At 46.4% G+C, this 26,315-nt stretch overlaps 2 protein-coding genes across 6 annotated transcripts in view; both read right to left on the bottom strand.

Annotated features, from left to right (window-relative positions):
• Nucleotides 1–154: 154 nt before the first annotated feature.
• On the bottom strand, nucleotides 155–18,292 carry tasora (transcription activation suppressor a). 2 transcript variants are annotated; one of them, XM_086041382.1, is made up of 28 exons: nucleotides 17,838–18,292; nucleotides 15,947–16,092; nucleotides 14,804–14,896; nucleotides 14,649–14,721; nucleotides 14,417–14,508; nucleotides 14,184–14,315; nucleotides 13,966–14,096; nucleotides 13,240–13,271; nucleotides 13,040–13,145; nucleotides 11,697–11,800; nucleotides 11,514–11,617; nucleotides 11,182–11,254; nucleotides 10,787–10,861; nucleotides 10,313–10,482; nucleotides 9,640–9,885; nucleotides 8,558–8,747; nucleotides 8,337–8,465; nucleotides 6,971–7,128; nucleotides 6,760–6,889; nucleotides 5,999–6,403; nucleotides 4,917–5,854; nucleotides 4,510–4,632; nucleotides 4,249–4,408; nucleotides 4,064–4,172; nucleotides 3,422–3,600; nucleotides 3,033–3,179; nucleotides 1,937–2,339; nucleotides 155–1,046 (listed from the first exon to the last, which is right to left on the bottom strand). In XM_086041382.1, the coding sequence occupies exons 1-28, from the start codon at nucleotides 18,109–18,111 to the stop codon at nucleotides 665–667; spliced, it is 5,304 nt and encodes a 1,767-aa protein (XP_085897508.1). In that variant the 5' UTR covers nucleotides 18,112–18,292; the 3' UTR covers nucleotides 155–664. The 2 variants fall into 2 exon arrangements, with proteins under 2 accessions (XP_085897508.1, XP_085897507.1); XM_086041381.1 differs by having other exon boundaries at nucleotides 6,760–6,895; nucleotides 17,838–18,291.
• Nucleotides 18,293–18,706: 414 nt separating this feature from the next.
• Nucleotides 18,707–26,315, bottom strand: part of arhgef3 (Rho guanine nucleotide exchange factor (GEF) 3) — a 17,923-nt gene continuing 10,314 nt past the window's right edge. For 3 of the 4 annotated variants that reach the window (XM_086041345.1, XM_086041346.1, XM_086041347.1), the window contains 9 exons: nucleotides 24,393–24,500; nucleotides 23,994–24,320; nucleotides 23,320–23,382; nucleotides 23,133–23,229; nucleotides 22,976–23,052; nucleotides 22,518–22,775; nucleotides 21,419–21,589; nucleotides 20,790–20,979; nucleotides 18,707–19,903 (listed from right to left, as the gene is read on the bottom strand). In XM_086041345.1, the coding sequence (XP_085897471.1) occupies nucleotides 19,470–19,903; nucleotides 20,790–20,979; nucleotides 21,419–21,589; nucleotides 22,518–22,775; nucleotides 22,976–23,052; nucleotides 23,133–23,229; nucleotides 23,320–23,382; nucleotides 23,994–24,320; nucleotides 24,393–24,500 (1,725 nt within the window). In that variant the 3' untranslated portion in view covers nucleotides 18,707–19,469. Of the gene's footprint in view, nucleotides 19,904–20,789; nucleotides 20,980–21,418; nucleotides 21,590–22,517; nucleotides 22,776–22,975; nucleotides 23,053–23,132; nucleotides 23,230–23,319; nucleotides 23,383–23,993; nucleotides 24,321–24,392; nucleotides 24,501–26,141; nucleotides 26,310–26,315 lie in introns of those variants that run through there. The other variant, XM_086041349.1, reaches the window with a different exon arrangement.

Genomic DNA, 26,315 nt, shown 5'->3' with positions numbered 1-26,315 from the left:
GCCATGATACGCCCACGCGCAACAACCAAAACGTAAATGTTTTGTCCATCTAGAATACGTGCTTTGATTTTCGTAGCAATCGGACAAAATCCCGACAATACGTTTGTCTTTCAAATTGCAAAATTGTAGCCAAAATGTAAAACTCCACAATGGCTTTTGTTGACTAAAGTTTTAATAATAATATGTAAAAAACAAAACAGTTGGAACAGTAGTAAAAAAAACATTAAGTTAAAATCACTTTTCAACAAAATCTTTTCAGTGGACCAAAACTTTTTTTAACGATTGATAACTTGCAGTCCTCGTGAAGGTCCATTCGAAAGGTTTCCGCTGCTAACAGTTTGTTCTTTAGTCTGAAGAAACGCGCACCTCTGCATTAGCAACATGCTAGCAGCGATGACAACAACCATTTTTCTTTGAACAATTCATGGAACAAAACTCAAAAGAGCCTCCGGAGTTCAACGTGTGAGACTCGCCGAGGCGTTGGGAAGAAAAACAGTCATTTTCCGGTTAAAAGAACAGCTTTAAGATCCATCCACTCGAGCACCTGAGCTGCTCCCTGAAGCAGCGCCCCCGACAGGCTGGACAGGTCAGCGCACCCGCCTAGTTTGCTAATTGTCACAAGTGCTGAGGCGATGACAAAAAAAGTAGTCCAGGAAGAGGGACTCTACATGCCATTGAAACCACCTCGTCCTCGTCCTCGTCCTCCTCGCTGCCAATTCCAATACTCGCCATACTCCCTTGAAAAACCTTGTCCCGTCTGTTGTCCCGAAAAGCCCCACGCGGGGTTCCTGTGCGGGTCTGAACATAAATTGTACTGGTGTGGGTGCTGCTGATTCTGGTACGGGTGGTTTTGGTACGGGTGGTTTTGGTACTGGTGGTTCTGGTACTGGTGGTTCTGGTACTGGTGGTTCTGGTAGTGATGGTGGTTGGTGCCCCTCCACCGTTGCTGCTGTTGGCCAAAAGTGGAAGGGGCACGGGACGGACTCTTGCGGGGGCGCAAGTCCACGTCTCGCTTTGGCGACTGGTGCTGATCAGACTTGGTGCATCTAAATGAGGAATGTGTGAGAAAGGATTTCAAAGGACTTACTTTATGAAGAAGCCTTGAAAATGGTTGCTTTGAGACAAAATGGCAGACTTCCTGTGTCTATTTGGTTATGACTTTCGAGACTTTTTGTGGGTCAACTCCTGCCAGAAATGACATTTGCCATTTTGGGTCAGGTGGCCATTTTAGGAGCATTTCCAAGGGTCCTTCATAAACAACTCTAGGCCTACGGATTTGGGGGGGAAATTCAGCCCCTGAAGTCACTTTCACTCAGCAATGTTTAACTTAGCTGCATGTCTATCAGGAGTAGACCCTCAAAAAAGGGTCAAGAAAAATTGCTGGAAAAGACAAGTAGTGTGCCATTTTGGTTTGGAGACTATTCCTGGCCTGGGTCTGGGTCATGTTCGCCATTTCCAGGAGTCTTTTGAATGCTTAGAAAATCCAGCCCCTGTTGTCAGTTTCGATCATGAGGAGACCCACAAAAAAAGTCTCAAGAAGCCGTGTAGGAAAAGACACAGGAAGACTGCCATTTTGGTCTAAAGCAGCCATTTTGAGTTCACTGTGGCCATTTGTGAAGGTCCTTCAAACGTTTTGATCATTCAGCCCTCGAAGCCGCTTTGACTTAACAACATGCAATTCGGTCGACATGTCTGTAACAAGCAATGCTTGAATAGACACAGGTCTGTCATTTTGGGTTAAAGCAGCCGTTTCGAGGTCAATTTTGTCATTTCTGAGGATCCTTCAAATGTTTTGATCAGTCAGCCAGCCCTTGAAGCCAGTTTGACTGGACAGCATGAAATTTGGTTGACATGTCTAGAACAAGGAGACCCACAAAAAAGTCTCCCAAAGCCATTTTGGCTCCAAGCAGGTTGGAAAATAAGGCACGCGACTGACCTGGTTGCCCCGCCCTCCACTGGGCAGCCGTTTGAACTGGACGACACGCTGTCATCTGCTTCTTTTGAACTTGAAGGCGGCGGCGGCGGCGCCGCCTCTTTTCTCTCATCGGTAGAGTCCGCAGCCGTTTTCTCATTGGCCGGCGGCACTGTTGCACCCGCCGGCGACGCTGTGCTGTCGGCGTCAGAACCCTGTTTCTGGTGCATCTGCGCTCGCAGCTGCGTGATGGCCATGTGCAGTATTTGAAATTGTTTGTCGGTGTGATGAGCGTCACTTTCCTCGAGCGAGGTGTCCAGAATTTGCTCCTCCGAGGCGTGACGGAGGCTCGGGTCGGGCCGATGCGCCTGCTGTTCCACGGCGCCGCCGTTTGCCTCGTCGTCGCCACTCGGTTCCCTGGCGACGCCTACAGATGGAGGAGTTGCATTGTGGGTAATGCCGGAAATCACGACGGAACCCAGGATGTTCGGCAGTTCAAAGAAAGTGCTTACAAAAATCAAATGATATGATGTGGTAAGTTTCAGTTTTGACACGATAAGTTTGCTGTTTTAACGCGGTAAGTTTCACGTCATGACTTGAAACGTTTCATATTTTTAAGTGATACGTTTTGACGTTTAATGTGATTTGTCACGTGATAAGTTTCACGTCGTGACATGATCATTTTCACGGTTTGACGTGAAAAGTTTCACATTTTTACGTGATAAGTTTCACATTTGTAAGTGATAAGTTTGGGATTTTAACGTGATTAAGTTTCACGTGATAGGTTTCACATCCTGACATGATAATTTTCACGTTTTAACGTGAAAAGTTTCACATTTTTACGTGATAAATTTCACGTCATGATGTGAAAAGTTTCACATTTGTAAGTGATGAGTTTGGGATTTTAACGTGATTAAGTTTTGTGTGAGAAGTTTCATGTTGCGACAAAATTTGCACGTTTTGACGTGAAAAGCTTCAAACTTTTTCATGTTAAAATGCGATCCGTTTCCTATTTTGACGTGACAAGTTTGACTCCTGCATTTGGCAATTTTTTTCCCCTCGTGGTGCAGCAATTTGCTTCGGTAATTTCGAGGTGAACTTTTCCGTCAATCGGACGCACCTTTGGCCGTGTGCGGGTCCTCCGCGACGGTCTGCTTATCGCTGCCATCGCAGTGACCGAGCAGCGCGTCGAAACTTTGCAGCATCTCGTCCACGCCGGCCGTGATGATGCCACTCTTGGAGAACCGCATGAAGTCCAAGCTATGCACTGAAGAAGAAAAAAAAAAAAAAAAAAAAAAAAAAAGAGAGAGATGATGAACTACGGGAGAAATGTATTTATTCTGTTTGGCCAAATGGGCTTTGAGGTGAAATTTCAGGATGAACCTTAAAATGCAGGATCAGCTTGACAGATCTGAATTTGAGCTGGTGTAAACTTTTCAAAGTCCAACTGCTGTTCCGGACCAGCCACCTAAGAAAATGCGCGAGGCGCTACTACAAGCGGGAAGCTACCTCTGAGGAAGACGATGTGTCTGAAGTTGGTGTTGAGGGCTTGATGTTGGATGAGGCAGTGGAGGTCGGGCCCGGGCTCTTTGCTGTTGTCGCAGTGATGCTGCGGCAGCACCTCCACGATCTTCTGCTGGTGGTGCTTGAGGATGACGTCCAGCAGACCGGCGGCGTCGATGCGGAACCTGACCGCGAACAACACAAAAAAAGCGCCTCGTCACGTCACGTCACATCAAGCCCAAGCGCCCTCTAGCCCCCTCCTTTTTTTTTTTTCTCTCCCACCTTTTTCCCCTTTCTGACGGACATTCAATCTTTGATCTGATTGTATTTTTTTTCTCCTAGATTTTATGCAGGATTGTGCGACCGGGATTTTAGTAGGGGGAATTTAACATTTTTAATTGTATTCTTGGTTAACTCGTTTTGATACCCTTAATTTATCAAACGGAGGAGTTCTTTTAATAATCGGAGCCAGTGCCCACTCGACCAAAAGGGGTAGAGCTTTGACGTTTAGCCACACTTTGACTCCACAGATTTGACTTCTTGGCGAAAATTGGTCACAGTAGAACGAGGCCACCAATTTCATCCAGGTGGAATCTAAGGGCAGCAAGAAAACATTTATGGCCAGGACAGCCATAGCAGAATTCATACCTGGCCTGGTCTTTCAGCTTCTTGAGGGGTTTGCTGTGAATCTTCCACCTCCAAACGCTTTCCGGAGAATTGCGCTGCACCAAGAGCGCCATGAGGGCCTCCAGTTGAACTGCAACAACAAATCATCGGTCAGCCGAGCCGCGGCCAGGACAAGGCGCCGTCCTTCCCCCGACGGCGCATCCTACCGGGAGTGACCAGGTTGGGATTGAGGACGAGGTCTTCGGACAGGACGCAGCCGCCGCAGGCAAACAGCTGCCTGTACGCTTGCGTCCTGATGTCGTCCACCGTGTCGATACCCAGAAAGACCACCGACTGGTGCTGCTTGAGTGAAACCAGACCGGGAATCTGAAAACAACAAAGTCCGCAAACGTGGGGCGGATTTGAGCAATTACAAACAGAACTCTCCCAACTTGGCTCCCGACTGGTGAATGTGTCGAGTGGTTCACCTCGTGAATGTGTCCCGCTATGTCTTTGTTCTTGATGATGACCAGAAGTTTGCGATCGGAGACTTCTTGTTTCAAGAAGGAAACGGGATCTTGCTCCGTGTGACCTTGCAGCGTGAGGTACTCCTACAACAACACACACACACAGATTAGGAAATCAATCAAAGGACATTTGTAACATTTGACGGATGCTGGGGGGAAAAAACGTGCCGTGGAAACCGTGACTGACTGACCAAGATTTATAAGCAAGCAATTTACTGATAAGCAAGCGTATGAACTTGACGACCACATCACCTCCTTTCGTACGTAACGTGCGAGCAGCGCATTTAGCGGACTGGTTTACAGAGAAACCGCCGCAAGGTCCAGATGGGCCTGGTTATGTCAGCACACGACGACGACTACGACGTTACCTTGACGTCCTTGACCAGCTGGTCATCTGGCCGCGCAGCGTGCATGTAGAACTGCACCACGGAGCTCCTCTGGACGTCCTTGATGATGTCGCACAGGTTGCTGAGCACCTCGGGCCTCAGCTGCCGGATGACATCGCTGAGGGCCTCCGTCGGCGGGAGGGCGAGAAGCTCAGAGCCGGACGCCGGCGCGCAGGACGTGGAGACGCTGTTGGACTGAGCGGGGGACATCTGGGGGTCGGCGCGCGGGTCGACGGACGCCGGTGGAGGCGCGGGCTCCGAAAACTGCCCGCCGGGCGCCGTTTGCGGCACGGCTTCCTGTTCTCTCGCCGCCTCGGCTCTTTCCGTCCCGTCCTCCTTCGTTCCCGCCCTGATGCTGGACACGAAGGCGCTGACGGTGCTGGCGAGCGACGACTCGGGCTCGTCGCCCGGCGGGGGGCGGTCCAAGTCCCGCAACATGTCGCCGAAGCCATCGTGGAGCGAGCTCACGTAGCCCTGCACCTGCGGACACGGGTGGTACAGGGACACGTACTGGGAAAAGGGCATCACCACGGGGGGGTCGGCGCCGGGCGGCTCGGGCGGATGGTAAGGAAGCGCTTCGGGGAGCGTGCACTTGATGCTCTCCTCCTGCAGGAGGAGATGCAAGTCGGCCGAGAAGTGGCCCAGGTGCTTGTCCAGGATGCCGTCGATGCCTCGGAGGGGACTGGGCGGCGGCAAGGGGACAGCGAGCGCGGCGCACTCGTCCTCCTCCGAAGACACGGTCAAGTCAACCACCTCCATCACTTCCAACTCCGTTTCACCTCCTTGCCGCAGGGTGGACGGCGCGGCGCCGGCCGAAGCCGACGTGGACGAGTCCTGATCTTGTCCGCCTTCGGCGTCGCCTTCCTCCGTCGCGCGGCTTCGTGCCAACGGGTCTGAAGAGAGTTCGCTCAACGCGTCAGCTGCAATGAGACACAGCGACAAGAAAACAACGGGATGGTCCTGAGTCCAAATCGGCGGCCCAAGAGGGCAGAGACGGACAACCGAGTGCCGCATCAAAGTGGAGACTGAAGTCAAAAATGTGAAAAAGTGAAGAGGCAACAAACCTGCGCACTCCCGGGAGGGGGGGAGCACAACCTGCCGCTGGTGGTCCGCATGGCTTCTTTGCTCCTGAGGTGGCGACGGCTGACACCGGGGGGGTGCGGGTGGAGGGGACGGGCACCCGGCAGGGGAAGGGGAGCGGCGGGCTTCGGGGGGCGCTTGACGACGGGGCTCGGGGGAGGACGAAGGGCTGGGCTCGGCGGAAGGGCACCTAGCAGGCGAGGCGGGGGGGCTGGGCTCGGGCGAGGGGGTGGGGCTACGCTCGGGCGGGCTCGGGGGCGGGCTGGCTCCAGGGGACGAGACGGGGCTGAGTGAGGGCGGGTGGTCCGGCGGGGTCGCCATGGCGAAGTGGAGGCGGGGGTCCTGGGGGACGTTCCGCTCCTTCCGCGTTAACTTCTCGGAAGGCAGACCTGCGCACATTTGATTTCATTCAACACCTTTGATGAGCCAACAGACGTCCACCGAAGACAACTCCTATTTTGTCACATCAACTAGGGCCCGACCAATTTGGATATTTTAAGGTTGATTCCGACTCAGAACAATATTTCGATAACTGATTCATTTAAAAAAAAAATACACATTGACTAAATTAGCATATTTTTTGCACTTTGTTCATTAGTATTTCATTTTATGACATGGAAGAAAATTGAAAAAAAATAAAATAATAAAAATACATTTTTGTTAGGTTGAATGTCAATATATTGGTTTTATGTTGTCATGGATTATCGTTGAGAAAGAGAAATGAATCAATCCTAATTGTTCAGACCTGAGATGGGGATGAGTCTCCACGGGATGTCCTCGTCATACGCTCTCCTCCCTCCTCCCTCCCGTGGATCGTGATAGTAACTCTCTCCGCTGGGACTGAATCCCTCCAGACTACTCACGCTGCCCGCCGTCTGCTCCTGCACACGCACAAGATTTAGCGAGACCGAGCGTCCACGTCTGGGGGAGAGCGCAGAGAATGGCGCAGGCTGCACCTCCAGCTCGTCCTGCCTCCTCAGGTCGATGTCGCGGTTGGCGGGCAGGCCCATTTTGGCGGCCAGCCGCTCGAACGGCGACGACTCGGCCTGGCCCTCGTCGGACGCGTCGCCGCCGTGGCATCTCAGCGCCGCGGCTCTGGCGGCCTGCTTGAGACCTGGCGGAAGACGCGCGCACGTTCGTCCATTTGCTGGCGTTGTTTGGAGCGCCGTTAGACGGCTTCGACGCGCGCCTCGTTCAAGCCAAATGTCGCGTCCAGGACGCGGAGTGACTTCACAGACAACCATTTGTTCACATTGTCAATCTCTTCACGCATTTTGTTTACTTGATTCATTTCGGTTTATTTCATGTATTTTCCCTCCCTCACTTTACATCGATAATAATAAACAACGTTTACAACAAATTGCTTGAACCCTTGTATGGTGTTCGGGTCTGTGGGACCCACGTTCAGTTTTTAATCAAAAGAAAAATGACCCAAGGCATATCGTAAATCTTCTCCTCATGGTGATAACACACTGTTTTAGGATTTTCTTTTTTTTTCCTTTTTAAAGGAGTAGCACATTCATTCATAAATGTGATCTAACAAACGTAAAGGGCTAATATTAGCAATGTTTGCTGTTCATATGACTTGCAATTGGGACGTTTTAGACATCTATTGAGTGTTTTAACAGAAAAAGATTTGATTGTGTTGTTTTGAGAAGCCAAAATTCAAGCCGGTCCACCAGACCCATCAACACTGGCTGAGTAACACAAATATGAACACCATACAAACGGTTACTAGAAAATGACCTAACTGTGACTTCAATTTCTCTCCATCGTTGTTCGGAATTCCCAGACGAGGTCACTGGGAGAGAGACGCCCTTCGGCCTTGTCGGGGGGGGGAAAAAGTATCCACTGTGGAATTCCTACACCCTGCTTCTTGTAATGTTGATAGGTGATGTGTCCAAATGAAATTCTGATACATTCAACTTGCCTTTGAGTATTTAATACAACAAAAAACTATGGTCGGGTAGAAAGAGCAGCGCTGGGTTGCACCTCCGTCTCCCGTGGGATCAGGAAGTCAGGCCAGAGATAATGGGCGCTAAATCCGTGGCAGCCCCTCCTTTCCAGGAAGAGCTGCCTCTTCTAAAATCGACGGGATTATTACTCAGTGTCATCGGAACAGTCCTTGTAAGTCTTTCTTTTATGTGTAATCTGTTATTCGTTTCAATGCGTTGAAGAAAATGTGTCGACGTCTACTTATTTGACGACATCATAATTTTGTTTTCATTTTATTTTAAATCTCCTTTTCATCTGTGCGGCCAGTCGTACAAGTGTAACAAGAAGTTACGCAGCCTTCAAGAAAATAGGAAGGCTTGCACTCACCTATTAGCTGTTTGTGAAGTCTGACGGCGAGCTCCGATCCGTCGGCCCGCACGGCCACGCCCATCAGACCCAGCGACTGAATGGTGAAGGCAAGAGAGCCGGGGAGGGCCGCGGCTTGGCCGCCTTCCACTGCCGGGAAAAGGCAAAAAAAACGATGAGACCTCACAAAATAGGTGAACACAGCATTTGGATTCAACTTGAAATGTCCGACGTGCCCCCACCTGGACTCTTGTGCGATTCCGTCGGCTCGAGCGAGGTCTTCAAGTACTTGAGTGCCAGCTCGGCCGCCCTCTGCTCCATCCTTCGCTTCCTCGCCGGTGTTTTGGTGTCCCCTCCTCGCGCCTCCTCTCGCTTCACCTCATTCTCGGCGTTACTCTTGCAGGTCATCACCAAGTCCATCAGTTGCTGCAGCTGAACACAACCGCCACACGGATGCGGCGCCCAAATGAGGCCCCAGGTGAGGCGGGCGCTTGAGGGGAAATCAATGGCTCACTTTTCAAATCACGGAAAAGAGATGGGCCTCTAGTTTGGTGACCGGTCTAGTTTAACGGGAGGCGCGGCCTGAATCTGCGCAGAGGCAGGTTTGACTTTGTGTTGGTCATTTTGCAGACGCGCGCAAGCCGGCGTATTTAGAAAAGGGCAAATTGCTGGAGACTTAAATATGTCCACGGATGTATTGCAACATTTGAACTCCAGAAAAACAAAACAGTAGCACCTATATATACGAACAAAGTGTTGTGTCGAAGCTCAACAAGATAATGAAAAAAAAAAAACAATCAAAGGTTCATTTAATTTCCTTGAGTATTTTTCCTATTACTTGGAATGCTAATATCCTTCCATTTTTTAACTGCAATTTATGTAACTTTCTCCTTATTCATTTTGACTTCAATATATTATTAATTAAAGAACGTTAATTTCGAACGTGACATGACCAAACCCAGAAAACAGGTGAGCCGTGACGGTTGTTACCCGAACCCATCGGCACTGTGATGTCATTTTCAGTCGACAGCAGGGGAAAAATGGCGGGGCCTTGAGATGGAATATGAATCAAAATACCATGTTTAAACGGGTGGGGGCGCATATTGTAAAGATTTTTTGGGGACTCGAGTTCCCCTTTAAAACCAATTTTAAATTAAATTGACTCAATATTTGATCTGGCTTGATGTTAATTAGATTGTTATAATATCAGATATGATATTATATTATAACATTGTTTGAAACAAGTCCAAAAATGACCCCCCCGGTAGAGCCCCACCGCCCATGTGCAGTTCTGCAACGAGTGTACTGAATGTCCTAAATTTACCTTGTGGCTGTTGCTGCCGGCGACTTCTTGCCCCTTCCTGGGCCTGACCTCCGGAGGCCCCACGCGTGCGCAGTGCAGCTCCACCATCTTGGTGGCGTGCGCCGCCGCCAGCTGGTAGCGAGCCGGATTGTGAATGTACGTGCGCAGGATGCTGTCCGTGTTGAGCCGATGGCGTTTGGGCGGCGGATACGCGGCGGCCGCCTGGTCCGCTTTGACGTCGTATTCGCCCATGTCGTACGTTCGCACCTGCGGGTGTCGGGAGGTGTTCAGAGGGGCTCGGAAATGACGGGCCCACAAAATCATTCGGAAACAATTATGTTGGACGGTTTTGAAAAAGTGCATAGCAACATATGGCAACCACCATGCCAATGTAAACATAAAGGCGCCTTGCCATACGAGCGCCTTGACTTACGAGTAGGCCTGTCACGATGAGACATTTTTTAGGACGATGTAAATATTTTCCCAGAAAAGTATCAATACCTTTTGGTGGGCCGGGAGGGATTAATGCCATTTCAATTGATTTCAAATGGGAACGCTGATTTGAGATCTGGAATTAAACTTAACGTAAGTCAAGGCACCACTGTAGTGATGCTTAAATGGCGTCAGGAGGTCTTTACTAAAATGAGTGAGAAGTAAGTGGAGCCCCTGCGCTAGCGTGGCGATGAAGGAGCACCTTGCCGTCCTTCTGGCCAACCAGGTACTCTTGCGCGTGCTGCTCCACGCCGACGGCGAGCTCCGAGGCGGGATTGGCGTGGCTCTTGATGAGGGCGTGGTGAAGCGCTGGGATAAAGTGCTTCAGTCCTGCTACACCGCCGTCGCCGCAGGAGGACGCACAACTGGATGCTAAACGCACAGAAAAAAATATATACGTATATGGTTACACAATTCATTTAAAATGTTATCTTTCTTACTTGGATTTTATTCAATCATTAAAATTTTTCAAATGTACCGGTAGTCATATCTTTCATACTTAATATGCATTGTCAGTTTATTATGTATTCAATTTACAGATTATATTTATGTGTTACATTTATTCTAACTATCTTGTTTAAATCTTATTCATTTAGTATTCATTTCGTTCAAGGTGGCACTTATCCTGAACAATTAGTAAGAGAAATAGTAGCGGTGGTGGTGGTGTGCTCTTCACCGGATTTGTCCACATCTCTGCTCTGGGGGAAGACGAACAAGGCCTGGAGACATCTCTTCCAAGTCTCCCCTCTCTCTGAACACATTATGTCACCAGGATTGGAAAATTACCACTGCATTATTAGTACTGGCATTATTTAAAGGGGAGGTCAACCCAAACATATTTTTTCTCAAGAATATGTTCTATGCAGGCCCACGAGTCAAAGCAAGGCATTCTGATTCCAGTCAACAGAAGGTGATAAAATGGCCGCCACCCGGAGATGGCTAAACATTTTGCTGCTTAACTCTTATTCCACAAATGCAGTATTTATCAGAATACCTTGTTTCAACTAGTGGGACTGCAAAAAATATGTATTTGGGTTGACTTCCCTTTAATGCGACTGTCAAGCTTCCTACCGGGCGGTGTGGCCATCAGAGCGCTGGACAGCAGGAAGAGGAAGCCTCGCTCGGTCAGCGCGCTCGCCAGAACCTGCATGGATGGCACAAACGCGCAACAATTATAAATGACAATAAAAATAATAATGTTTGTATTTGTGATCAGATGTTTTGTTCAAATGTTCACATTCATGTCTGTTTGTTTTTCTTTTGGATTATTTTCTAATACTGTGGATAGGCACCAGGTTGGCCAGTCAATAGCAAAAATTCCGCTCATGGCGCTCATTGAAATGAAAGCTTAAAAAGCAGAAGTTGCGGGGTTTTTTTTTCTTTCTTTGAACATGGCCACCCACCACTCTCTTGTCCTCCAGTTCCTGCAGCAGCCTGCCGATGCTGCTCGTCGAGCGACTTCTGTCCACCACCTCCAGCAGGCTGCAGTGATGGCCTTGTGTCACCACTACGCACAAAGAAAGACAGACGGCTATGACATCACGCGTTCCTCCGTACGGAACGACAAGGCTTGCGTGCCGCGTCACCTTCCTTGCTGCTGCCATAGAGCTTGGAGCAGAAGAGCTCAGGCGGGAGCAGCTTGGCCACCTTGTCCAGACTCATCAAGCGCCCCAGCTTGAGCCTGTGGGGTCTGGAGGAAACACCAAAAGTGGCTCGTTCATGACCAAGACAAGTCAAGTGGAGTTTTAATAGCAAATCAAAAAGGACTATCCTGGCACGCAACAATGTGGTGGGACGCACAAAAAAAAAAAGAAGAGACTATTTGGGCGAAATTAAGTCAAATGGGAAGAAGCGAGGCAGACTGCATCATTAACATGGTGGGGAGACCACGTCAGTCTCTACCGTAACGGCAATCGTCTCCACAATTCATTGAATTCAAATTGACACCACCATGTGGTAGAATTCAATTTTTCAAGTTGCAAAGGCTACACTTTTGAAAAAAAGATCCCCCAAAAAATCCTCTGCTTCATGTTGGTGGTTTTGTTATTTATATCACTGGTGATACATATGTAGTACCCTCTAACGTATCAAATGTCTAAAATTCATAATGAAGCCTTTACTTGATAAAACAAATACAACAATATTAAAAAAAATATACAAAAGTGTCTATTTTATTAATCGTTTTATCTTCTTATTGCCATAAATACAACAATTTATGATCACGAGATATATTTCAGGACTTTCGATAACTCTCGAGTGGGCCGGATTAAAGAACAAAGCTGGCCCGTATGTGGCCCCCAGCGTGATGCAATCAAGTTGCTGCTAGCGACTTGAAGGGTTTATTACATATTAGCTATCACATATTTGATAATTATGCTAATTCGAATAAACACATGTTTTGAGTGATTTAGTTTACTATATATATATATATATATATATATATGTGTATCAAAATATAAGAACGATGTGATAGTTGCTTGCAATTAAGAAATTGCTTTTGCACCTGTATGTGCTTGCAAAGAAGAAATCACTTGTGCTTTCATGTTTATTTTCCATAATTCTCTGTGGAGAAAGTGAGAAGGGCGGAGCAAAGATGGGAGCCTCAATCCATGTTATCTACCAACAGCAGACTTGTCGACACCGGTGAGAAAGTTGCTGATGCGACTCTTATGTTTTTACAGTGTAACGTAATTATGACACATGGACACGGTAATCTCTCACCCAAATGCACACTCAAACTAATCAAAAGTGAGTGAACGGAGAGACTGTTTAGAACGTAGAGAGAATCGTTCTCCCCGAGAGGACAGGGAGTAGCGGAAATTGTGCTTTCTCTCCGTCGACCTAGCGAGCTGCTAACAAGGAATCGAGCGTCTTTCCTCTTCTTTTAGGCCGTTTATATTCAATTGGTGAACCTGACACGACTACTCACAGTTTGTGTGGGAGGAAGGGCAGCGATGAGGAGCGCAGCGAGATGGGGAAGAGGATCTTGTCGCCGTGCGCCAGGTCGCCGCTCCACACAGTGAAGTGCGCCAGCTCTGGGGGGAAGACAGCACACGCACCGGCGGACATTTTGTGCCACTTTCCAACGAACACCTCCATCAATCGAATTAAAGTAGGCAGGCCGCTCACCTTTACTGGCCTCTCCCGGCCAACTGTTCGCCCTGCGCCACAAACACAGCACCTTGTCAGTATGTACGCTAACGCAGCAGTCATGAGTGGTCATTCCATTTTATAAGGGAAGTCAAGCGCAAAATTTTCTTGACAAGAATATGTTCTATTCAGCCCCACTAGTCCGAACATGGCATTCTGATTAAGATTACGTTTGTGGAATATGAGTGAAGCAGCAAAATCCACCGATTTTTGTCCATCTGAGGAGGCAGCCATTTTGTCACTTCTGAGACCATTTTGTCACTTCTGTGTCACTTCTGTGACAAAATGGTCACCCTTCCGAGATGGCTAAAAACGGGTGCATTTTGCTGCTTAACTCATATTCCACAAACGCAGTTGTAATCACAATGCCGTGTTTAGACTAGTGGTGGAACATACAAGCGATTGTAAAGAACATTTTGGGGTCGACTTTCCTCTTTAATGACTCCGTGAAGTGATTTCAGATATTTGCTTTTGAACACAATACTCGTGTAAAAATAATTGCTGAAAACTATGTCACACTTGATTGCGGGGATTTCACACCATTTCATTTTTCCATTTCATTTCGGGGCGCGGCTAAAACGGCGCTATGGGATGCACTTTGGAGTCTGGCATATTAGTTTTCCTCTGCTGTCTGAAGCGGCATTACAAACGGCAATAAGTTGGCAAGTCGCCTTACCTGGATAAATAAAATGGAATGGTTGTTACCTGACGGGGGCTAAAGGGATGCTGGGAAGCGGCGCGTCTTTGCCTTTATAGTGGAAGGACACCACAGCATAGGGGCACACCTGGCGAGGGCGCTCTTTCGGCTCGGCAAAGTCGTATTCGTAAAAGTAATGCTGCAAATGTTAAACGACGTGAGCGCCCGTCCGACACAAAAAGGCGATAAAAAGAGGCTGGCAAGGCGAGCTTTTGAATTTGCTGACCTGGGTGTTCTCGAAGGCCCGGTAGGAGTTGACGGACGTGACCTTGCTGACGTTCTTGGACAGGTGGCTGTCGAAGCGGGGCGTGGGGTCCAGCACGTTCTTGATGTTCTCGTAGATGCTCTTCACTTTGCCCTGAAAGCACGCACGCGCGCACGCACGCACGCACGCGCAGGACACGTCACGTCACGTCACGCGCCGACCGCCATCGGCCGCTGAGCCGCGAGACCACTCACCTTCATGACTTTGAAGACGATGATCTCGCCGGAGGCTCCGTGGTGGAACGGCTGAACCTGAATCAAATCGGAATACCTGCACAAATACACTCCTGCCGAGGAAGATTGGAGAGAGACAGGGAGTCAAAGAGTGGCACAAAGACAAGACGGCCGGAGACAGAGCGACAAAAGACACAAAGAGAGAACGGAGCGCACAAAGACGGTGGAGTGAGATGTGACGCCTGGCTCCCACCTTTATTGGGGTCTCCCAGTGACGACTGCCAGTTTTGACCCACAATCAGGCCTTTCTCACACAGACGCGGCACCTAAACCACACGCAAGTGAAAACAATGACTCAGGAGGAGACTATTCCATATAAATATTTCCTAATATTAACACGCCGCTTACCTTGGCCTCTTCGGTCAAGAGGAAGCAGTAAGTCTCCTCCAGCTCCTTGTCCGTCCAGCCCTTCGCCTTCATCTCCCGCCTCTTCTCCACAAACTGCCAAACCGCACAAAGATAACATTCGCTCAGCTCCCACTCCACAACTTGCCACATTTCCACAGAATTCAGTTTTTTTTTTTCCTCGATTAAAAAGTTGCATTTTGAAACACTAGATAAGATTTCAACGTACGAGTAGTGAGAGTTCACAAACCATTTTTCCCCCATTCAAAAGTCATATTTTTTTTAGAGTGAAGAAGTAAATGGTAAATGGGCTGTCACTTGTATGGCGCTTTCCTACCTTTGGTACTCAAAAGCGCTTCACACCGCAGCATCAAGAGCAACTGGGGGTTCGGTATCTTGCTCAAGGATAATTCAACGCAGTCACAATGGCCGGGGATCGAACCCACAACCTCCAGGTTGGGAGATGACCACTCTACCACCGAGCCATGGGAGTAATTTGGAGATGACAGTCTAATGTCTTTGAAAAAGTCAGATTTTTTTCCTAGTCAATTTTATTTCTCATTTTTTATATCGTTATATGTTTGATTATAACAAGTCGTACTTTTGTCTGGATATAAGGTAGACTTCTTTTTTTGAGTCATTATTTTCATGTTAAAAGATTTTTTTATTCCATTAAAATAGTCCATTTCCGAGATTGTCATATTTTTCTAGATAGTCATACTTTTGAAACTACTAACTTAAATTGTTTTCATCCAAAAATAAAAATCAGTTTTTGTAAGATAAGAGTAATATTTTGGAGATGAATTCAGTGATTTTTTTTTATACATATTTTCCAGTATCAAAAACTTGTTGTTTTTTTTAGACAACATACCTTTTAGATAAAAGCACATTTTTGAGATTACAAACTCATTTGTTTCCATGAAAAAGTACCATTTTCTGAGATAAAATGTAACAAATGTTTTTTTTACATAAAAACTCATCTCCTTACATTACATCATACATCTCCCAAAACTAAATGTTTGTGATTTTTTTTTTTTGTTGTTTTGTTTTTTTTTAACGAAAAATCTGATGATTTTTCGCTCATGGAGCATCAAGGAGGTGAGCAACGTGTCACCAGGCATAGAAGAGAAGACGTCTGGCTCGCACCTCCTTCTCCAGCTGCTCGCTGTGGACCAGTCGGGGGCAGCTGTAGGTGAAGCAGCCGGCCGAGGCCGATTCCACGTGGCCGGCGGTCAGGATGCTCATCACGCCCTCGTATTCCCGCGACTCGCTGGAGATGTGCTTCAACAGAGCTGCACAAATAACAGGAATAATAACTTAGTTACATTTTTATAGCACCTTTCAGAAAGAAGCCAGTGACGCTAGTTCTGAAGGAGAATGTATCAAATGAATACACTCCAAAAAAAATGGTTAGAGCGAGAGAAGGGGGTTATAAATTGAGAAGGAAATACAATTTCAAAATTGTAAGAATAATTGTAAATATCCTTATCATAGATTTGCTGCAATAAAGATGCTTTGCACAACTAATTGCGATTAGACCAAATGGAGCCACGCTGATGATCGCGGATTTATCTTGCCACACTGATGATTGCTAAAAGTCTTACTACACATGTACAAAGTAATTTCCCGCCCAGATACATACATACATACACACACATAGACAAACAAATACAAGACGTCCAGCTGCCTTTTTGCTCACCCCATCCTTTGGAGTTGGAACATCCATATAACTAGAGAAGTAAGAAAGAATAAAAAGAAAGGAGCCGGAGAGACTGCTTTAGAACGTAGTCAAGAATTGTATTGTGTAGTACTTCCCCGTTGTCCTTACAAGTAAAAAATAGGGAGTGAGTGTCTTCATCTCCTTATTTTGCATGGTTTTCATATGCCATGTCTACCTGATCAACCTAACAAAAAAAAACAAACCCTAACCCAAACAAAGATACTTGGAAAAAATATATTTTGGAATTATTACTACAATACTAAGAACAGCAATGTGTGTTAGAATCCAGAAGAATATCGACCCTTCCATCGACTGTTTGTGTTTTGAGGCTTCCTGGACGTCGTACTCACTGCTGTACAATGCGATTGGATAGTAAACAGCCAATCAGACTTAGCCCTACTCTCCGATTCCTGATTGGTTAAGAATTGTGGCACAATCATCATGGCTGTAACGCAAGCGTGAATCGGCGTATTGGAGAGAAGACGCAGCTCCGTGATATCGCAGAAGAGAACAGTGGTCTTGCTTTTTAAAAGAACCCGAAACAACACGTCACTTAGTACTTGACCCGGTTAGGGACGATTAGAGGAATGGATGAAAACCCACTTCCGTCCTTGCTTAGGCCGTCCTTTTTAAACGACTTCTCGTCCTCCGTCTGTCTGTCCACAAAATGGGCATCTGTCCAGGACGGACGGAACATTCCGTCCCTGTGACACAATGCCCATCTGTGGTACTGAGCCGATTTTGACAAACTAAGCAGTAGAAAACAGCACTTTTCAAATGTAGGACTTCAAAGTAAACGGACCATTCACGTTAAGTACAGATACCTGAAAATCTACTTAAGTACAGTAACAAAGTATTTGCACTTTGCTTACTTCCCACCATGGCAAAGGGTTAGATCAGTGAGTTTCTAAAGTAAAGTCCTAGTACCACAAGTGGTACTCGAGTCAGGCTCACTAGCTGAGTACAGTTCAGTTGTATTTAACTTTTCAGTAAAATTCTATATTTAGGTGCGGTGTTAATGTTCAAACAGCGCAGTATGTTACAGTCAATTGCAAAAATATTTCTTTTTACGAACACTTGTGTCGTTATGTCATCATGGTGCTACTTGGAGCGCTCAGTATATTTTTACAGTAGTACTTTGAGAAGGGCTGGCTAAGATTAGTTATCGTCCACTTAAAGGATTAAAGTCACGAAATTGTGCTGAAGTCACGTAAAAACTCCAAAGCGAGTGGGCTAGCATCGACGCAATTGGCTTTTAAAAATAAATACGCTTTATCAAAGTCAGCTGCTCGGTCTCAGTCGGCTACTTGGACTCACCTTTCTTTTCCTTCTTGGGGATTTGGAATTTGTCAGGCTCCCTCGGCATGTGCCTCTTGTGTGCAACCTGCGACGACCTCTGGGTGGGCGACGGTGCTCCCGGGCCACCTGGAGGAGCTTCCACCCGGTTGGGAAGAGGCTGCCCGTGGGGAGGAACGGACGCGCTCGCGCTCGCGCACTCGCCATCTTGCACGCTAACACTAGCCCCGCGGTACTCCGAGGACACCCTCCTCGGCGGCGGGTACGGCACCCTGCGCGCCACGCCGTAGTCCATCGGGTCCTCGCCCAATCCGTCAGCCGTCCGCACAGTTCCGCGACGCCACCGTTGTTAATTTCTTCTGGTTTGGATGCGCGTTAGTGTGGCAGCGGTACAGTCCCAAACACAACGGACGCCATGTTTTCGCAGGGTACTTCTTCGCTGAGATTTAGCCGCAGCTTGAGTGCGGAATGATACTCTGCTGTCACCAGTTGTTCGTGTCTTGTAACTACAACACCGCCTTTGAAAAGGAGTCGGTGCACAGATACATTTTTGTTCTTTTTTAAAAATGAAATGAAATTCTTTTTAGTTTTGATATTTTAGATACTTTTATTTGATTTTGAACTATGTGTAATGTATTTATCCATTTGTTTTAATTTTGCCGTTGGTATTTTCCTTTTTTATTTAATTATAAAGTATATATATATATTTTTTCCAATTAAAGTAGTAAATTCATTTGATTTTATTCCAACATTTTAATTTTTAAAAACAAGTTTACAGTGGAACCTCGGGTTATGCCCAAAATAAGTCCTTCCATGATCGATCATATTTGGTTTGAACTTTAATTTAAACTTAATGACACATTTTATGAGGTTGATGCAGACCGCCCGGCCACACTTGACAGATATGAATGGCTTTATTCCTACATCGATGTACATATACATATTATACAGCAGTTCCAGGCATCCACATTTGTCATTCTACGATCGTCGTTTATTTGGTAGCATTTTTCAAATCGTCATAATCATCACACCGGAGTAGGCTGCACATGTGAGATGACAGAGAGGAGTAATGCGCTCTATTTTGACAGCTTCTTGGCACCCTGCCAAATTGATGACGTCATAGGATGACCATTTAAGAGCATGGGGGCGGGCTATTGTGACGTGCCCTGCGACTGATCTTCACTACAACATGTCTGGACTTGTTCAGATGCAGAGGGGAAGCATGGAAAGTGACCTCATAAGATGACCATATAAGGGCACGGCTGACACCCGCAGTGATGTCATAGGATGCTAAAATAAGGACATAGGGGGTCAGAGGTGGCGGCATTGATTTGGCAGGGTGCCAAGAAGCTGTCAAAACGAGTTTGAGGAAAAGGGTATGTTGCATTGTTACTCCTCTCTGTCATGAATAATAACAATTAATAAATACATTATCGCAGCGAGTGTCATAGACAGTGTTAAAATCCTGGAGGTGTTTGTCCATGATGAGCTCCTTCCACACAGAGACATCGCAAACATGACGGCTTTTCCAGGCTTTTAAAGTGACTGCAGCCAGTGGGTTTGGTGTAGAGTCTCTTTGGTATTGTTGTCCCTGGTTACCATGGCGACTAGACATTTCACCAGACTCTTCTGGTAGTTTGCGAAGTGCAAACATCAGCATGGTATGTTTTCCTCGTCGCTGGCGTCCATGTTGGACGCCTCCTCCATTTCCTCCCCAGCATCGCCAATGTGTCTCTCAACCACGTCGGCCTCCATTTGGATCCTCAACTCGGCCTCTTCCGTCTCCATGTCCACAGCGGCGCCACTTGCTGTCTCCGCTTTCCTTGCCGTCCTCTTCTCGCCTTCCCCGCACAGCCTGCTGTGGTCCTCGGGCTCCGGCTCCATCACCGCTTGTGCTTCCGTCTCCGCCGTGGTGTCTTTTGCCGAAGACGCTCCGTTTTGCAGCGCGGCTTCCGCCTCTGCTGCCTCCTTGGCCTGGCGGATGCAGTTGATCCACTGTTGCTTGTTGAAGGCGTCGCTGGCCTGGAAGCAGTGACTCTGCGGCGCGCCGGCCGAGACCCGGTACGACACGCGGAAGAAGTTCTTTGCTGTCGGGACACAAAACATGAGGCGGTTATGCGAGGCCAACACCCCCGTCACAGCTTCCGTTCGACGACACAAAGTCTGAGGCCATGGCCAGCTACAATCATCGGACAGACACTTTGACATGGCAGCACGTCAAACAATCATTGTCTGTTTTGCTTTTACTTCGGCTTTTTTTTGTTGTTGCAACATTTACTACCAAGAATACAGGAAACTCAGACGCAACAAATATGTTGTTTTTTTTAGGCTGATGCTGATTATTTTTTGGGGGGCGGGCAAATAAGACCGATAACCGATTAATCGTCTGATTGAGTTAAGTAATCTAAAACAAACACCAGCATTTTTTGGGGTCCCTTAACGCTTACAGTATTGAAGATGTGGATTACCGGCAGAACATTTGACATTATAATAGAATAATATATATATTAGAACAGATTTTACAATACTTTGTCATTTAGTATTTGTTTAATTATACAACAGAGGAAAAAAAATCGCAACAACTGAAAAGAAATCAGCAAAAATCGGCAAATTAATATTTACCAATTTTTCCCCCAAAAATGGTTGAATGTTATGATCTTTGTCTTATGTTGTAAATTTAAAGGCCAACATTTTTAAAGTGTTGATTTAATCAGTTAGGCGCTATAGGGGATTGCGACTAAACTTTTATTATCGCACCCCCCCATTAACTCAGCAACTCACCTCGCCCCAAAAAATAGACTAATGAGTACATTACTTGCAATTTTTTGGTAATTTGTGTCGGGGGGTGGGGTTGTTCCCTGACCCTGCCCATAGCAAGCCTTCGCTGTATTTCTCGTTTGGCCTTGGCGGAGTTCGACGGCACTCGTACACAAAACGAATGGCCGCAGACTTTGGCGTCCCGTCACTACTGACTGCGCTCGTTGTTGCTGAAAGCTCCCCGGATGGAGCCGCCCACTCGCATCTCGCCGTCCGAGAGGTCCTCCAGGTCCAGCTGGCGGATGGGGATGGGTCGCCGGCACAGCTGGTAGCTGACGGGCTGCTCGTTGAGCGAGACGGACCGCGTGATGACCAGCACGTCCTGGAACAGGAACACGTGCAGCTTCTACACACGGACGGAGAATTTCAAACGTTGAAGGCAAATATTTGTCCGCACTGACCATTCAAATTGCGCAAATGCTGAGAATTTCAGCCCCCTAAAAATATTCTCATACTTCTCCGCCGAAGCAAACCGACAGGTTGTAAACATCACACTTTTACTTTGAAAAACCAGGAACCACGGACCAACACGGGAAATGAGACCTATGTGCATTTTCTGTCAACTTGAAATAATGTTGTGTTTTTGAATAAAGCCTTTGAAATAAAAAAAAAAAGAAAAAATTGTGGGGTTTTTTGCACGATTCATCGGGTAATCGAAAGATAATCGAGGATGAAAATAATCATTAATTGCGGGAGCTCATTGCAGCAATTGACTGATTTCAGGTCAGCGTGGACTCCTCAGCATTTGCGCAGCGTTTGCGGAGGACTTGCAAAGTGTTGCTCACCAGTCCTCTGTTGTTCTTGAGCTCGCCGTGGCAGCTGAGCGTGCGGGAGCGCTGGATGAGGGCGTCCCTGTGGTCCACCTCGGCGTAGAGCAGCCGGTCCTTGTAGAACTGACACTCGGACTCGCCCGTGCGCTTGTTGATGTCGGCCACCACGCCCTGGACCAGCAGCATCTGCATGTGAGGACAGAGCCCGCTCAGTTCGAGGGGAACGGCTTGGTCTTTTTTTTGGGGGGGGGGGGCCGCCACATGCAAATTTTTTGTTGTTTTTAGAAAAAAGAGGATTATTATGGCAGTAAAGATGGATTTTTCAGGAGAAAATTGTAATACTGTTACAAAAGTAAAATCACATCTTCCGAGAAAAGAAATGACAGCACTGCACTATAAAAACAAAGCCACATTGTATGTGCAAAAAGAGTTATAATGTTGATTGATGACAGACGTTTTTAAAGATAAAATGGCATATTCAAAACAAAGATTTGGAAAATAAAGTCATGAGAATAATGTTGGATTTTAATTTGAAAAAAGTAGGAACAGTTAAGAGTAAAGTTGTAATGTTATGACGAAGCAAGTTTTTGTTTGGAAAGCAGGGTAAGATTTTTGGGGATAAAACGTTTTTCCCAAAGATAGCAGCATTTTTCAAGAAAAAAGTCATAATCTCACAAGAATAAAGAATTGATTTCAATTCAAAAAAAATAATTGAGGAAAAGTCATAGCATTATGAAAATAAAGTTGTATTTCTTCTGGATGGATTTTTTTTTTCAAGTAAAGTTATAATATTTTGGAAAATAGTCATCTATTTCAGAGAAAAATTGTACTGGTAATTACTCAACTGAAGTCGAAACTGAAAAGTACATTTCTTTGATCAAGACTCTGGGGCCTGTGTGAGTATGTAAAAGTAAAAACTATTTTAAACAGTCCAATTTCTCCGTGACAAACAGTCGTCGAAGTTTTCAAGAAGAAAAGTGGGGCTTTTTTCCCCCAATGAAAACAACTACACTACCGTCTATCATTAGATGGCCTCTAGTGAATAAAGCCAGTGGATGTTCTCCTCCCACATTTGTGCAAGCATATTTTGGGACTGTCAGGGGATTCCCCTCACCGCCTGGTCCAGGTGCGGCCGGTCCGGGTGCTGGTCGGGCGTGTGCTTGAGGATCTCCCGCAGCAGCAGCGGGTACTTGACCAGCCGGCTGCGCGGGATGTCCAGGAAGTTCCACAGGTCCAACTTCCTGCTGAAGGGCGACTGCTGGCAGCGCTGCAGGAAGTCCTGCACCCGCCGGTCTTGCTTCTTCTGGTCCAGCAGGGCCTTGGCCCAAACCTGGTTGCTGCAGTACGCCGTGTACGATGACAGACACGGCAGCTGCACGCACACACGCGCGCGCGCGCACGCACACACACACACACACGCACCGCTGTTGGCCCACATTGTTCGGATATCAGCGGAATATTTTGCCAATGACAGCAATTTGGATACCGGGATACATTTTGACATTTACGCAAACGAAACAGATAAAAAGTGGTTGACGAATATCATTGGGGGAAGCGACATTTCAGCCTCACCCAGCCGGTCAGGATCTGTCCGACGTGTTCCGTGGCGCCGTCGGGTTTCCTGGCCCGGCACAGGCGACTCAGCAGCTCTGAGGTGGGGCAAAAAGGCTCGCTCAGCGCTGGGGTGTCGGCGCCAGAAGTGGATCGGGACGTCCAGCGCGCGCGCTACCTTCATGAAGGGGGATCAGCGAGTCCAGGGTACCGAAGATCTGGTTCAGTTCTTGCTCGGTCATGATGGACAGCTTCAGCATGGGGTCGTGGTAGGCCTGCAGCGCACACGCACGCGTGTGAACAAATCGGACAAATATGTGGCGTTGCTTGCGTATGTCGAAAGGACTCAAAAGCGTTTGGTTGACCTTTTTTGCCAATTTGAGATCCTCCACCAGATCTTGCTCACCTTGAGCCAGCTCAAAAATGGCCTGCAATGTAAAAAATGTTTTATTAGTATAAGAAGGGGAAAAATAACATTACAAAAATACAATTGTATTTTTCTCATTAAAATCATGTTTTTACATTTTTTTTGGGGGGGGGAATTAAAAATATTATGAATCTGAGAATAAATTCACATTTTTGTCTGAAAGTCTCACAATTTTCCCAAGAGGATTTATTTTGTTTTCAAATTCAGAAAAAAAGTGATATGATTTTTTTTTTTTTTTGTCAAGGTTTTGCTGAATTTGTCAAAATGACCCATCAACAAGGCTTGGGGGCGGGGTTAATTTTCTGGATGACTATGTGCAAAAAGTAAACATCAACTGATTCGCTGTTCAAAGAAATATTTCAGCTTGCACGTCGTATTTGAACAATTTAAATAATTTCAACAACTGTTTACTCTATTTCAGACTCAGTGGGATCCATATCGCTGAGTAAAAAAAAAAAATGTAGCAAAAAATGAACACTGCATTGACTGATTAAAAAATCTTGCTGGTACAGTACTTTTTGATAATTTTCTCGGATAAAAGTCATTGAATATGCGTCCTATTTCTGATTCGGTGTCCTGTGTCGTGGTTCTGAATATGATATGAAACGTGACCTCCTGCCGTTTGATGTCTTTGGGGCTGAGCGTTTGCGCGGCCCCCAAGTGGACGTCGAAGGTCTCGCTCCAGAGTTTGCTGTCACGCCGCTTGGAGGCCGGGCCGGTCGCCGTGGCAACCCTGGAGGCCGTGGAGCCGGAGGTAGAAGAGGAAGAGGAGCAGGGGGAGGAGGAGGAGGAGGAGGAGGAGGAGGAGTTGGACTTGGCCGCTGAGGTCACTCGCGTCTTCATCGGGGAGGAAGCGGCGGCGGGAGCCCGAGAAGGAGGCGGAGGAGGCGACGGCGGAGGAGGAGGAAGTGCTCGCTCTGTTCGGAAGCTGATGGAGCGCTGCGCAAGTTGACGTCCGTCAGAAGAAAAACAACCAATGGCGCTCTGTTGTTTTTGTTTTTGGAGGCTCACCTGCAGCGTCTGGCCGAACCTTTTGAGCGGCGCCGTCTTGATGGGCAGGAGGCCGGCCAGGGACGTCACCCTGGAGACCAACGCTTTGCTGCGCTTGGCGCTCGGCTCCTGCAAAACGACAACAGAGACCATCCGATGTTAATCGTCATCGCAATTTGGGCTGCCGCGACTAAACCAAGCTGATCGTCGCCAGTATTTACATTTGGAATGCTGCGGCATATCCAATCAAGCACTTTCTCAACCAGCAGTCAGCCAACCACCAGGGGGCGACGCATGGTACAGGCTTCATTAAACTGTCGAAATAATATGCTAGGCTATACACTACAAAGTGACAGTGAAAAGTAACATTTGAAATGAAAATGAATGTTTCCCAAGCTGATAATAATGTCAATAGTTATTATTGACTACACAATAATCAGCAATACGTACAAGCGCCACTATCACTCTGTGAACATCTTTCTGCTCCCTCGCCGCTAGCCTACATGACAGACTCCCAGGTGTGAGTAGTTTGACTTTATTTCAGCGTAGGTTAAATCTTTTTGCACTCATGACAGTGAAGGATGTTCAAAAGCTGACAAAATAAAAGATGTGCGAGGAATCCAAGTGTCTTCATCAAGTATCGTTAGCGCCACACGCTAATAGGGAAGCTAACGCGCTCAGGCTAAGCTAGTATGCTGACCTCGAAGCATCCGACTCGATCGTCGTCAATATCACGCATCAAACTCGTATTCGCAAGGCAATCAAGTGTGAAAACAACATTGATGGTTTCATCCAGCCTCGCTGGGCGGAATCAACCAAGCGGCAGGTTCATGCTCAAGGTCACTGTGACCTTGAGCCACAACATTTGACGCTTTAGATTGTGTTAAACACCCGCAATACATTTGCAAACATCAGGAATACGCCAGGGGGCAAAAAGTCAAATAAATAAATGAATAGTCAGATTTTTGTTGAGGTTAAAAATAAAAAGACCTATTTTTAAAGTCAAAAAAATATTTTTTGTAGAAAGAGACTTAATTGTATGAGGACAAAATCTTTTTTTTTTTTTTTTTTTTTAATGAGAAAACAAAAAAAATATTATTTTAAAGATAGTCTGCTTTTTTGGATAAAACTCAGCACCTTATAAGCATAAAGTTGTATTTTCATCAAGATAAATAAATAAATAAAAACTACCAAAATAAAGTTGGATTATTTTCCCAATAAAAAAGTTGTAACCTACAAAAGTAAATCTCATTTTTTAAATAAAAAAAAAAGCTAGAAGAGATTTTGTAAGAAGTTTTTTAAAATTATAATTAAATTACATTCGTTTTATTCTTTCACAAGGAAAGTGAAAATATTTAGACATTTTGGGAGAGAAAAGTCTCATGAGAATAAATTCAATCTTGGGGGGAATAAACAACTCTTAAAAAACTCTTACAAAATTTTAAAGTTCTGAAAATAAAGTTTTAGAGAAAAAAAGTCTTATCATATCTTATTGTGAAAATAGACTTTTTTTGGATGGTAAAGATGATGAAAATAGTCACAAAACGTACGTTTACACAAATGAAGTCATGTTTTTTTCGGGAAACGAAAATACAACCTTGCGAGAACCGTTTTCTAGACAACTTTTATTTGGATCGTCAGAATACATCATCGTATCATCATGATTTACGAGACGAAATTGAACCGAATTTCACGGCTGCCATAACGACACCCCAACAGCAAAATAAAATGGTCTTTTTGTTGTTGTTTTGGAAGCGTGTGATACTGTACCGGCACTTGTTTGCCGCGCTGCTTGCCGACCTCCACAGACGACGCCGACTTCAAGTTTTGCAGCAGCAGACCCAAACGTTTCTGCCCGGCGACCATGATGCTCCCCGCCGAACCCAAACAAAGACCAGTTGGCCACCAGTCCAACAACAACAGCTCAACTCCTCTGCTGCTCCT

The sequence above is a fragment of the Filicampus tigris genome, chromosome 9, assembly GCF_054856515.1.
Source record: "Filicampus tigris isolate MCC_2025a chromosome 9, RoL_Ftig_1.0, whole genome shotgun sequence".
NCBI classification, from domain to species: domain Eukaryota; kingdom Metazoa; phylum Chordata; class Actinopteri; order Syngnathiformes; family Syngnathidae; genus Filicampus; species Filicampus tigris.
Note: the sequence above shows the minus strand (reverse complement) of the source record. Positions and strands in the feature narration are given on the sequence as shown.

Bases quoted from the DNA above. Each gene is read 5' to 3' on its own strand.
- tasora (XM_086041381.1), bottom strand. From the start codon at position 18,111: ATGGACTACGGCGTGGCGCGCAGGGTGCCGTACCCGCCGCCGAGGAGG. The intron at 9,886-10,312 runs GTGCTCCTTCAT...CGACACCCGCAG, and splicing joins TTGGCCAGAAGGACGGCAAG to GTGCGAACGTACGACATGGG. The intron at 3,601-4,063 runs GTATGAATTCTG...GTTCGCGGTCAG, and splicing joins AAGCTGAAAGACCAGGCCAG to GTTCCGCATCGACGCCGCCG.